Genomic DNA, 13,161 nt, shown 5'->3' with positions numbered 1-13,161 from the left:
TTTGCGGTGGCGGTGTCGAGCGTACTCAACACACTGAATGAGGTAGAAGGAGATGGATGCACAACGGTGACGGCTTTGGAGATGGAGGAAAATTCCTTGCATACAAGATGCTGATTGGTTCGGGCGTTGACGATGATGGTTGCTGCTGGCACATAGATCACGAGGACGGTTGATGGTTTCTGGCATGATCAATCATGTTCGGCGGGAAGAGATACTTGAATGGGCAGATGGACGACGTGGCATGTTGTAAAGAAAATTGGGGCTAACACATTCATGGTTACCACTTCGCGTTGGCGCGAACATACTCCCCGGCCAGAATAGGTGGGAGAATGCTGACCAGCCTCTTGATCGGGTCTTTGGGTGGACGCGTTCGGGACACACGCTCCACGATGGCTTCACTGGGTCGAATTTGCTTCGGAGGTACATCTGGTGGTTTCCTCGGCCGCGTGTCGGAATGAAGCTGTTCGAAAACACCAGTCGCGTTGACCGGTGGCGGATCCAGTGGTGGTTGACCGAACTTCAGGGCCACCACGATCCACTGCTTCCTCGTTGATGTTCTCGTGATCGGACGGATTCCAGAGGGCATGAGGGCACAACTTGTTGCCGGGCGGATTTCTGAAGTCTTCGGGGTTTGCACTTGATGTGTCCTGCTCTGGACTCGATTGCGTGCCGGACGGGTTCCGGCTATCGGTGGGGTTCGCTTCTTCGTTCGATTTGTCTCGTTGATCTTCATTGTTGGGGCTGGCGGGTTCACTGCAACAGTGCTGGATGACGTCGGGTTTGACTGGGTCACCGAACGGAGATCGTTGGGCTTCGGGGATGGCTTGGCTACCGGACAGAGACCGGCTGAGTCGTTGAAGGGTTTGGCTTCCGGTTTGGCTCCGGTGGATATCACGGTCGGCTTCACCACTGGACTCGTTCCAGTGGACTTTGGAGGCGGATTGGCTTCGATGGGCGGCAAGGTCGGTTTGACTGCCGGAAAGGTACCGACAGACATCGGGGCGGAATTGACCACCGAAAGGGCACCGGCGGACCTCAGGGTTGGCTTGATCACCGGACTGGTACCGATGGACCTCTGGTCGTAATTGATCACCGAACGAGCGTCGGTGAACCTCAGGGCGGAGTTGCCCACTGGATTGGTTCCAGTGAACATCGGGATCGGCGTGACCACCGGACTGGTACCGATGGACCTCTGGGCGGAATTGCCCACTGGACTGCCTCCAGCGGACATCGGCGTTGGCTTGACCATCGGAAGGGTACCGACGGCTATCAGGGCGGACTTGATCACCGAATTGGCATCGGTGAACCTCAGGTCGGAGCTGCCCACTGAATTGGTTCCAGTGGACATCGGGATCGGCATGACCACCGGATTAGTACCGGTGGACCTCTGGGCGGAACTGCCTACTGGACTGGTTCCAATAGACATCGGGGTCGGCTTGACCATCGGATGAAAACCGACGACCATCGGGGCGGAACTGCCCACTGGACTGGCTCCAGCGGACGGCGAGATCGGTTTGGCCACCGGAGTGGGGCCGGCGGACATCATGGTCGGCTTGGTCGCCGAACGAGCATCGACGGACGTAATGGCTGACTTCTTCACCGGGCTGGCACCGATGGGCATCAGGGCCGGCGTGGTCACCGGCGAAATTTCGACAGTCGACAGGAATGGCTTCAACACCGGAGGAATTCCGGCTACATCGGGTCGCTTCGGATTTGGTTCGTCAGCACACGGGTATTGCTCTTGCACCGGAGGCAATCCGGTCATCGGGGTTGGAAGCTTCGACGTCGGAAAGGATTCGGTCACGTACGGGATCTGGAGCACCGGACAAGATCCGGTCACGCATCGGGACTGCTGCGATGTCGGAAGAGAATCGGTCTTGCATTGGAGCGGATGAAATACCGGTAGGGAACCGGTCGTGGGTCGAAGCGGCTGGGATACCGGTTGAGAACCGGTCGCACTCTGAAGCGGCTGTGGTACCGGAGAGGCACCGGTTGGGCACTGGGACACCGGAGGCATTCCGGTTGGCATCGGGTTCCGCTTAGGCGTCGGATGGAATCCAGGAGGTGGGCGAAACGGCATCAGTACCGGACCGAGTCCGGTTGGCATCGGGATCGTTATCGTCTTCGAGTCTTCGGTCTTGCTATCGACAAACTCGTTCGGCTCGTTGCCGACACGTGAATCCTTCTGGCTCGTCGGAGGATTCATGTTCTTCGTGGAATCTTCATCGTGTAGCGGCTTCTCGTACTGGAATGAGTCGGCAACAATCGTACTCACCTTGATTCTGTTTGGAAATGATGTGCGTGGCGTTTCGGTCTCAGCGAGAATCGGAACGGGGTGTTCCGTCGTTGAATTCATTGATCGGCTTCGGATCGGAGGGGTATGGCAGCGTGACACAGTCGTCGCAGTGAAGCAGCTGGATGACGTTCTGTCGTTTTGATGCATGTCACCGGTAGACGGGAAGGAATAGAACAACTTTTCCACCAGTACACATGCATCCTTGTACATCTCCTCAAAATGCGCGGCATCCTTGTCGAGCTCATCGTGCCTCTCGGGTGGAAGTGTTGACAACAGCTCGAAACACACTCGTCGATACTCCTTGTAGTGGCACTGGAGTTCTCCTTCGTACAGCATTCTTCGTGCCAAACTCGGCTGAAGAACACCATCTACACAAATGTTCTTCTTCACTTTTCTCACTTCGTCCTCAACGTGGCCAAGTTGGACAAGCAGTCGTGCAATATCGGCCATTTTCGGAGCGGGAACCACTTCACACGCGCGCGACTCACTTTCGGATTTGATTTCGAATCGGACTTTTATTGTCACATCAGGCACTGATTCGATCCGGCTCGTTTGGACCATATGTTCCGTCGTGGAACGGGGATTTTGCGGGGTGAACGGATTCGGGACCGGTAGTTCGATTCAAGGGTGGACTGTAAGACCCTTGCTTCCACTGACACAATAAAAAGACGGGTTTTAACTTAACTAAACTAAAACTATTGTAATTCGTATCGGTTCGGTTGTACAAGTCGGGGGCGAATCAATGATATTTCGGTGCGTACGCGTCGGCGGTTGAAAGTTGACTCCTTTGCGGTGGCGGTGTCGAGCGTACTCAACACACTGAATGAGGTAGAAGGAGATGGATGCACAACGGTGACGGCTTTGGAGATGGAGGAAAATTCCTTGCATACAAGATGCTGATTGGTTCGGGCGTTGACGATGATGGTTGCTGCTGGCACATAGATCACGAGGACGGTTGATGGTTTCTGGCATGATCAATCATGTTCGGCGGGAAGAGATACTTGAATGGGCAGATGGACGACGTGGCATGTTGTAAAGAAAATTGGGGCTAACACATTCATGGTTACCACTTCGCGTTGGCGCGAACAACAAGCTTTGCTTAAGTATGTTTTGAATAAAGTTTTCCCTTCTTCGCCAATTTTAGGATCATGCATATCGAAAATGTATTGATTTTCTCTTAAAATAGTTACGATTGTTCATAATCGCACTTTTAGTTTTTGATTCGGCCGATCGTTTCGAAACTTATATTTGAAATGTATAGTGATTCAGTGAGTTTTGCTTTTTTAACACGTACATGCTTGAGCCTGGGTTTCTACGCTGCAAGTAAAGTTTGGTTTCGCACATTTAGAAAAATGTCCAAATAAATAACTCGCGAAGTTCGTTCCGACAAGTTCCAAAATTATCGTCATCCGTCGCAGATTCCGGTATGAAGATGTGTGTATTTTCTAACCCGAAAAGATACCATTTGACGGTAATAAGTGACCACAAGATTTTCTTTCTCCACTTTCCGGGCTGAGATCCCCCGTTTTGAAAGAGCTGTGCCTCGCGTTTCGTTTTGTCGTGTATATTTCGAAAAAGGCAAAGGAGTTTTGGTTTGATTCCTTTTTTTAAAAAAAAAATGGTCGTCAGTGGGTGGTTTATTAAATATAAATTTGAAAATATAAGTTAAATAAACGAGACATTAGGAAGAAAGTGTGCGAAATGAGTAACTTCACCCTTGTAGAAACAATAGGGGAAAGCAGAAAAAAAATCTGCGACAACCCCATGTGAATAACACCGATCATATAGAATAGGAGGTTCGACATTATTTAGATCTATAAAAAACAACCCAACAATAGGGGAGATTTTTCCAATAATACACATTTTTTATTCATAGCTCTATTATACACATTCTTATATATTTAAAACATATTCATCAACATGTAATCTGGATCGTTTGGTATACGCATCCTTCCTCCCCTGTAAATTCGAGAAGTACCTTGCCGAAAGAAAATATTCTGTACTCCAAGTATTTCGAAGAACACTTTGCGCGTAAATACAACGCAATAGACCTGGCCGCTTTGATGTATGTGTCCTGATATGCTGCAAGCATCAATATTGACAAGAAAAGTAACACGATTGCTTTCCAGGGTGATTCCGCGTACTGGCTGCGTATGTATAAGATTAGATTTGAGTAGTTATGATTTTTCAAAGATGCTTTGACTGTACCTAACTCAATTCAGATATCATAAAAACACTACAGTTATTTTTTTTTGTAAAAACAAACTTTAATCATACCGATAAAAATCTAAAAAACTGAAGTCGAGCTGCCAAGTTTCATCAATTAAAATGGGCGGTGTGCAGGATATTGTAGGTTCCTCGTTATATAAAAAGCAAGTGTTGGATTTTAAAATACAACAAATGTTGTATGAAGTGCCAAAAAAGAGAGTGGGCTCATTATGTACTTTCACAAATACGCAGTCTACTTCAAGCGCAAAGAATCTGCTTCCAACAAAATATTCATACACCAGTACCGTAAAACGGGGTATCTTTGATAATGCGGGTAACTTTGATAGTGCGGCAGGCATTGTGTAATTTATCTTATAACTATGATTCCTTCGACCAGTTAAGAAAAAGGTAAACGTTAATCAATTCTATACATATGATAGTTCATCTTAGACGTTTTTTCATTAAAATCTAGTTTATATACAACGTTTTGGGAAAAAAAAAATAAAAATTGTTGATTTTTTTGTCATTTATCAACCCCTTCAAACAATCTGCTATACGACTTCTTTACAGCTATTTTTTCAATGAATGGACTCTTATTCTCGACAGATTCATCATAGTAGATTCCAAATCTGGCCTTGAATCTCTTAACGAAGTGTGTTTTTACGAAATGGAAGCAATTCTGTAAATTGGGATATTAATCTCCATACATTGATAAACGCCTTAAGGTATGCAATGCCCTTGTAATTTCATGTAGATAAATGTGTGTTGTCCAAAATTTGTTAATAAAACATTAAAAAACTACCCAATAAAAGAAAACTAACCATGAATAGCATGTTAATTCTATCTAATATATTCCACAAGCCTTCTCTCATCATGTTTGTGAATACCGGGCAACTCACTGGAACAATCCGTTCCCAGCCATCTTAGCAAACTGCAGTAGAATCACTTGGCATAATACGGAACTTCACGGTGATGGCGTCTTGCTCCGCCAACAGTCCACTCGTCAATGAGGCAGCATCACACTGACGACGACCCCGTCATGGTGCTGGCTGTCACTGATGCTTGCTAGGGGAAATAGGGTAACGGTTGAATTTTGGACCCCTAGAGGACATTAGTTTGATTTTAAGTCAAAATCAAACAGATTCAGAGGGTATTTACACATAATGATGATGTTAGTATATTCGTAAAAGCCTCCACTGTGCGTTAAAAATACCCAAAAAGTCATTTCTGGCTGAAAATTTGATGAAAATAACTGATTTTTGAAGCATCAGTTTTCACTGTTTTGGACACCCCAATATGTTTTGGACCCTCTTCGGTATATATTTTGGACACCCGGTGTTTAAGCTCGTTTGAAACTATTTTGGAAGATTATGCCGCTTGAATAAGCTGGATCACATCCTAATTACTTGATTGACAAAGGCTGATTAGACGAACTTTGCGAATTTAATGCGCTAGAATGATAAACGTTTTTGTTTACATCTGTAAGTTTCCTCAGCACCGCAATCTCTTTTTGTAAACATGATGCGACACTCGCACGGATGACGAGATTGGCAAAATTTAATTTCAAGGCAAATAAGGATATTTCCAGTGAGGAAATGATTGCAGCACGTGCAGAGCAATCATATTGAGTGAATGATTCTAAAATTTGCCGTCATCTCATCATTAAACCTGTGTAAGTTGTGATAATACGACCCAGGGGGTCCAAAATATATGGGGGTCCAAATTATATTGGTTACCCTACACGCATGGGAAATGCTACTCAGCTTTGTTCATACCCCACATTCTCCCTCTTCTCCGAAAAAAAAGTTTTCGACTAGCAGGCTTGTTATTTTTACGCTCAAACCCTCAATTTCGTTCTCTTCATCCTTATGGCACCAATGCAACAAGATACACTTCAAGATACAAGAATTAAGACGAATGGCCACATTTACTTTTTTGTTTAGTAAACTCACTTTTGTTAATATCGAACCTATATCATATGATTGATAACTTGCAATGCTAACCAATCATCTATGGGGTTTTGCCGAGCTCCAATAAAAATAACTGCAACACACGCAGTTGGGTGATGCGTCTTCTCTCCTTCAAGCGCACGTCTCGTTATGTAGCCGGCCCTGTTTTCCTCTCACTCAAATCAATCGTTATTTACGATTGCGAAAATTCGACGCATTCTACGAAAACGAACATATTTTGTAAGAATTATTTGTCAAAAAAGAAAAAAAAAACAAGAGATTAACGAATTTGAGATTTATCAGACTAAAGATTCCGTATATCATACAACTCCATTTTCAATGCTTCAATGTGATGGTACAGATGGACCATATATAACACACAAATGTCCTTCATTATACAAAAATAGATTCTACAAAACGAGTTCAAAAGAGGTTCTACAACATATTTTCAGTAGATATGTTTTCATTGCGTACTTCGAATTTTAAACTGTTTTACGATATGCAATTTTTATGGGCGGTTTTCATTACACGTCCCTGCATTTTCCTCACGCACAGCTTTCGGCAGTTATCATGCAACGCCATTTCCTTAGACGGGTTTCTTTGCACATCGCTGCATTTTCCTGATGCAAACAATTTTCGGCAGTTTTTCAATAACATTTCCTTGGACGGATTTCATTTCACGTCCCTGTATTTTCCTTATGCAGAAAAAATTTTTCGGTGGTTATCCAACAACGCCTTGACCTTGGACGGTTTTCATTACACGTCCCTGCATTTTCTTTATGCAGAATAATTTTTGGCGGTTATCCAAAAATGCCGTTTCCTTGGACGGTTTTCATTACACGTCCCTGCATTTTCCTTATGCAGAAAAATTTTCGGCGGTTATCCAACAGCGCCTTTACCTTGGACGGTTTTCACTACACGTCCCTGCATTTTCTTTATGCAGAATAATTTTCGGCGGTTATCCAAAAATGCCGTTTCCTTGGACGGTTTTCATTACACGTCCCTGCATTTTCCTTATGCAGAAAAATTGTCGGCGGTTATCCAACAACGCCTTTACCTTGGACGGTTTTCATTACACGTCCCTGCATTTTCTTTATGCAGAATAATTTTTGGCGGTTCGAAACGCCATTAATATGCCCAACCAAAAACCCGAGCAAAAACCAACCCAACCAACCAACGCCACGAGAATTTTACGGCAACATTCACAATAGTCAAACACCTCTACCATCATGCATATCAACCTGTTTGCATTTACCGTTCAACCGAGCGACAACACGAGCATGTACGATCCGAGGAATCAACGAAAGCGCGACCATCCATGCCGAGCAAGAACATGAAGAAACATGCATGTAATCATCGACCGACCACCTATCCACAGCGTGCTACCAGTCGACAACAAAAATCAACCACGTCACCGCGCCTTTGTTCATGTGTTTGTGCTAGAACCAAGGCTAAAACAGAACGCGGTTGGCATGACAAAAACTTTCCGCGCTCTAGCTTTCGTCCGGAACCGCAGAATTGCAACACCCACTTCACTGTGTTTGCAGCACCACCACACACTTCACACACCAAAACGATTTGTTTTCTCTCACTGTTTTTATGCCAAGTGATTCTACCTATTTTATGATTAACTTGTTATTGATTATGATGCACTCCTGGCAGGATCGCCAATGTGAATACCGGGCAACTCACTGGAACAATCCGTTCCCAGCCATCTTAGCAAACTGCAGTAGAATCACTTGGCATAATACGGAACTTCACGGTGATGGCGTCTTGCTCCGCCAACAGTCCACTCGTCAATGAGGCAGCATCACACTGACGACGACCCCGTCATGGTGCTGGCTGTCACTGATGCTTGCTAGGGGAAATACACGCATGGGAAATGCTACTCAGCTTTGTTCATACCCCACAATGTTCATACTCCTAAGATTTCAATCTGTGATTATTTTTTGAGATTTTATGTGTTTTAGGGCATTATCAAAGTTACCCCAAAATGAAAATCTGATTTTCGGTTATATGAAAAACAAAAAGTTATCCAAAATGTTTCAGATTATCTAATCTTTTAATTGCAATTGATAACTGATACCCCAGTACTTGTTTTAAAAATATAAAACTCGGGGAAATACTGTTACATGTTACATGCTAATGTTAAAATACACGTTTATGAAAAAAGGTTGCGCAAACTTATCGCAGGCTGTTAGAAGACAGCTTCTACTATGACCAGGATTCAAGAATTTTGACCTACGCGAAGTTGTAAAGGAGACAACTACGTAATAAATGTGTTGGAAATGCAAGGGATGTAATTATTCAATAAACCTAATTATTAAAAAAGATGCTCAAAATCTCAAATTCAGATAAATTTCTTGCGAGAAAGGCAACATGGATATCAAAGAGATGGATATTATTTTAGATAAAAATTCAACCAACTAGTCATACAGTAAGCAACAAACATATAATTTAAAAAAGATTGCTTGAATTCCGGGATTATATACAATCATACATTATTGAGAAAATGATATCTTGAAGCGCACCAAAACTGGTACAAATCTCCAAGGGAATTATTTATTTGAGTTCAATTTTTACTAACAATTTTCAGTCTTATCCAAAACCTCTTCTTTCAAAATATGAGCACAGATTATTATACTGAATAAGATTTGCAATATCACCATAGAAATAAACAAATTATTGCGATGATTTACGGAAGTGCAAAAAACCGATGGTACGGATAGAATAGAGACCACCGGTGCGGAAAGGCGACCGATCATTATTTTACTCACATGGAAATGAACGACCGGTGCGAAAATGGGTGGACAACGAAATTAAAAATCGTTGACGACGTGCTGTTGCGTGTGTAGTGTTAAGCCCACGAGTGGGCTTGGTCTAAGCCCTGCTACGAACCGTACGTAAACTTTTCGCTTTCGAGCCCTACTTAGCAGCGACCGGTGCGGTTCGTTTCTTTGTTCGGGGCTCTACTTACCGTCAAAACGCTTGATTGAGCCCATGAGTGGGCTTGGTCTTAGACACTACCTACATGTTGCTTCACCAGATACAACTAAATATTAACCTTCAAAATAAAAGAAAGACAAAAACAACCGTGAAAAACATGTTAAAATAACTACGAACCATTGCTCATTGATTTTCTTAAACTGGTCGTTTCTTCGATTCATCTTAATCGTTAGAATTGCCCAACAACCTTGGAAGCAATCTCTTTATGAACTTCTATCGAAGATTCAATATACAGTGACACAAATTCGTCGACATCTTTGCGTTTCTTTTCTACGCGCACATCGCTACAGTTCAAAGCAACAACCATCTATAAAATATAAAAGGAATTCACTAAACGGCGTAAAACGCTACGTTAAATATTTTTCTGCGTAAACGTTGCGATCAACCAGTGTTGAGAATGCTCACTTGCAAGAGTGATACTCACTTGCTTCTATCTCAGTCCAGAAGCATGCTATCATAAAATGATGTTTGAGGGACTTTTAGATTGTAGCTTAATCTAAAAGTTTGCCGAATAAAGTAAAGATCTCAGACGCATACCAAAGTTGTGAGAGAGCTGTGAGTACGAAATGAGTAAAATTCGTGTAATTCATACTCACCTTGTGCTCACGGCTCTCTGACGGTTTTGGTATGCATCTGCGATCTTTACTTTATTCGGCAAACTTTTAGATTAAACTGCAACCTAAAAGTCCTTCAAACATCATTTTTTGATAGCATGCTTCTGGACTGAGATAGAAGCAAGTGAGTATAATTTTTCCCAAGTGAGTATTCCCAACACTGCGATCAACAAGGCAATCTTTGAATATTTTAATCGCAATTTTATGAAACGAACATTTTACGCTCTTTAGTGAAACCCCTTATATTGGTTTTTTAAACTTGAAGTTTTATTGTATGTTATTCATGCGGTTTCGGTTAACACATTTCTACTGAACACACAGAGTGATAAAGATTTTGAAAATATTTGCTGGAACTCTACTGTTCATCAATATGATTACCGATCTCTGATGATCGTTTATCAAAAACTCCCTTCAATATTGCGGATATGAATTGTGTATTCATTACAGATGGGGTAGTTCGGTTGCTTCGACAAGTAATAGCACAGATCGTTGTACCTTACAACCCAAACTCGGAAGAGCATATTTAAGGTTGTTGAAACGAGATTGATAAAAATCAGTTCAAATTTTACGCAGTTCACTATATTAGACTATCCGACCCCATAACGATTGCATTGACACACCTCCGTGTACCCACCGTAAAATGTCATGTGGTCTATAGGCAGTCCCTGAGAATAGATCACGTTTTGTCAGCCAATATTGGTGTGTATCTGAATTGATCCATTGGAAAAAAAAAACGTAGGTAAACGATTTTTTCTAATGATTTATGTAGTTTTGTAGATTTTGGTCTACCCTAACAGCAACAAATACACAATTCAGTAACAAATTTTGAAAACGACGTATAATCTATGCTACACCATTGATTATCCGTCGTTTTCAAAATTTGTTACTGAATTATAGTTTATTTCAATACCAATACATGATTTAAGAACCCCCAAATTAAAAGGTTAATCAAAATCTACGTCCAGAAAGCACATCGTGATAGCTTATTATCGATTATTTTTACATGCTTTTCATAATCAGCAGATTTCAAAATTTTGAACCACCCTAATATAGTAAAACCAAAATATATGAAAAGTCCTATATCAGAAATAGATTTAGGGAACTAAAATCATCATAACCTGTGAATTTTAGCAATTTCGGTTAACATTTGAGGTTTTGTCCGACTTTTGTATGGAGGCCCGCCACTGTGCAGAGCCCTGCATTTACGCGGTAAGGGACAGCTTACTGTGGGGGGTGCCCAGGTACCCCACAGGCTCCGTTAAAGATCGAGCATCTTTTTCGCCCCCTCGATCACTCATTCCTCAGCACGGGTCGCTTGACACCTTGAATTGGGGTTAGTAGTCCTATTCTTAGCCGGCGACTACGCGGCTGACTCGCAAGCGGGGGGTGCGTCAGGCCCCAGGACTTTCGTCCCTGCTGCCCCAATTTAGCATGTGTAAATGCAAATGTATTTAGCATGTGTAAATGCAAATGTACAGCACATACATTTATGTTACTTTAGCAATGGCTGTCAACGTGCTGCAATATGTGGCATCAATTTGATTGTAGTGGGGCCCTTTTCGACTTTAATATTGCTTCAATGAGGTGTTTAAAGTAATGCATCAAAATAAGCACGATACGTAATTATTGAATGATCCATTTCAATTATTTCTACTTGAAATATCGTAAAATGAAAATAAATTATAGAAAGTTTTGTTAATTTCAACTGTTGCAAGTTACCCTATAGTGGTCGTCGCATATGATAATGATTTTTTACATTACTTAGTCGATAACTTTATCAAACTTTTATCGTTTAGCTAAGCTTACTATTATGTACCCTAACTGCAAGAAAGGTCATCAGACTTATCGCACTTACTATAGGAGAGAGGTAAAGCACGATTGTCATACTTGTTTTTATGGCATAAAATGAGCAAATCGTATTAACAGTGTAGCCAAACAATAAACAAAGAAACAAATTTTTTTTTTCCACTAAAACGATCTTCGGTACACATAATTTTGATAACCGAAATGGTGGAGCATACTAGCTTTCATTATTATGTAAAAATAGTTCACATTTAATGTTTGTCATCGTGTTGCAAGTTACACCGCTGTTGCAAGTAACCCCGTTTGACGGTACAAGATTCTAGGAGGCGCCTGGCATTTCTGGTAGTTTAGCCCATGGTTAATGATGCTATTTAGGAAACCAATATACTAGATGCAAAATGTCCATTTTTTTTTCAAGAATGAAAAAGGCACAATCATACAAAATAAATATGTTGAATACGAATAATACGACAATAATTTCAATAAGTGTAAGAAGGGTTCTATTCACCATAGGTGGATCAAATCTGGTTTTCTTTACAAATTCGTAGGATAGTTTTCCACTGTTTTTTTTTTACGGTTTATTTGAAATTTTCTAGCAGAACAACGTGCACTCTTTCCAAGAAGGCTGCCACTTTTCAATTTTGGAGGTCCAGACCTGACAAATAAAGCAATGAACTTCAGTGCATTTGTGTATGTTGGATACGCTGACTTCAAACAAGACAAACAGCGATTCAATCCGCTGTTTTCAGTAGGATGAAAATAGGAGCACCCTGCTGAACAGTAGGAATGGTGTCCCTAAATGGGTCAATGCACAAGTTTATTTATCTAGGTGATTAATACGAAAACGAGTTCTTTTTCCGTTTACATCGTCGAGCTATATTATGCACTTATGCATCGATCCATTTGAGCGGTCACATTGTTCAATAACAACTGCGCTTGGTGTGCGCAGCACGAGCGTGATGTGCGACAGTGACTATTGGCGCAATTGATTTTGTGTTCAACCCTTTTGAAGATTTCAAAAAATCCCACCTACTAAACAAAATGTTTTGCGAAAATGGCTCTACCAACAGCCACCAGAGGAAAACGTGAGGTTATGGTTGAATGATTCTTGACTTGGAAGTCCTAATCATATTTTCTGACGTAATTAACACCTATTAAACCTTCAGAGCAATAAGCCGAAAAACAGATCCACGCGACTTCACATGAGTTTATGTATTTTATAGCTTATCATTGGTATGTGTGGTAAGCGTATTGTCCAAATATCTTACAGTTTAAAGGATTGTAA

General features: G+C 42.0%; 1 protein-coding gene across 1 annotated transcript; it reads right to left on the bottom strand.

Annotated features, from left to right (window-relative positions):
• Window positions 1–277: 277 nt before the first annotated feature.
• LOC109414272 (mucin-2-like) lies at window positions 278–2,746 on the bottom strand. The gene has a single exon (XM_062848119.1). It carries the CDS (start codon window positions 2,744–2,746, stop codon window positions 278–280), a length of 2,469 nt encoding a protein of 822 aa, XP_062704103.1.
• Between the last annotated feature and the right edge of the window lie 10,415 nt (window positions 2,747–13,161).

Source organism: Aedes albopictus, chromosome 2 (genome assembly GCF_035046485.1).
Source record: "Aedes albopictus strain Foshan chromosome 2, AalbF5, whole genome shotgun sequence".
NCBI classification, from domain to species: domain Eukaryota; kingdom Metazoa; phylum Arthropoda; class Insecta; order Diptera; family Culicidae; genus Aedes; species Aedes albopictus.
This window is presented reverse-complemented; position numbering and strand designations above follow the sequence as displayed.

Coding starts and splice junctions, on each gene's coding strand:
- LOC109414272 (XM_062848119.1), bottom strand. CDS start 2,746: ATGGCCGATATTGCACGACTGCTTGTCCAACTTGGCCACGTTGAGGAC.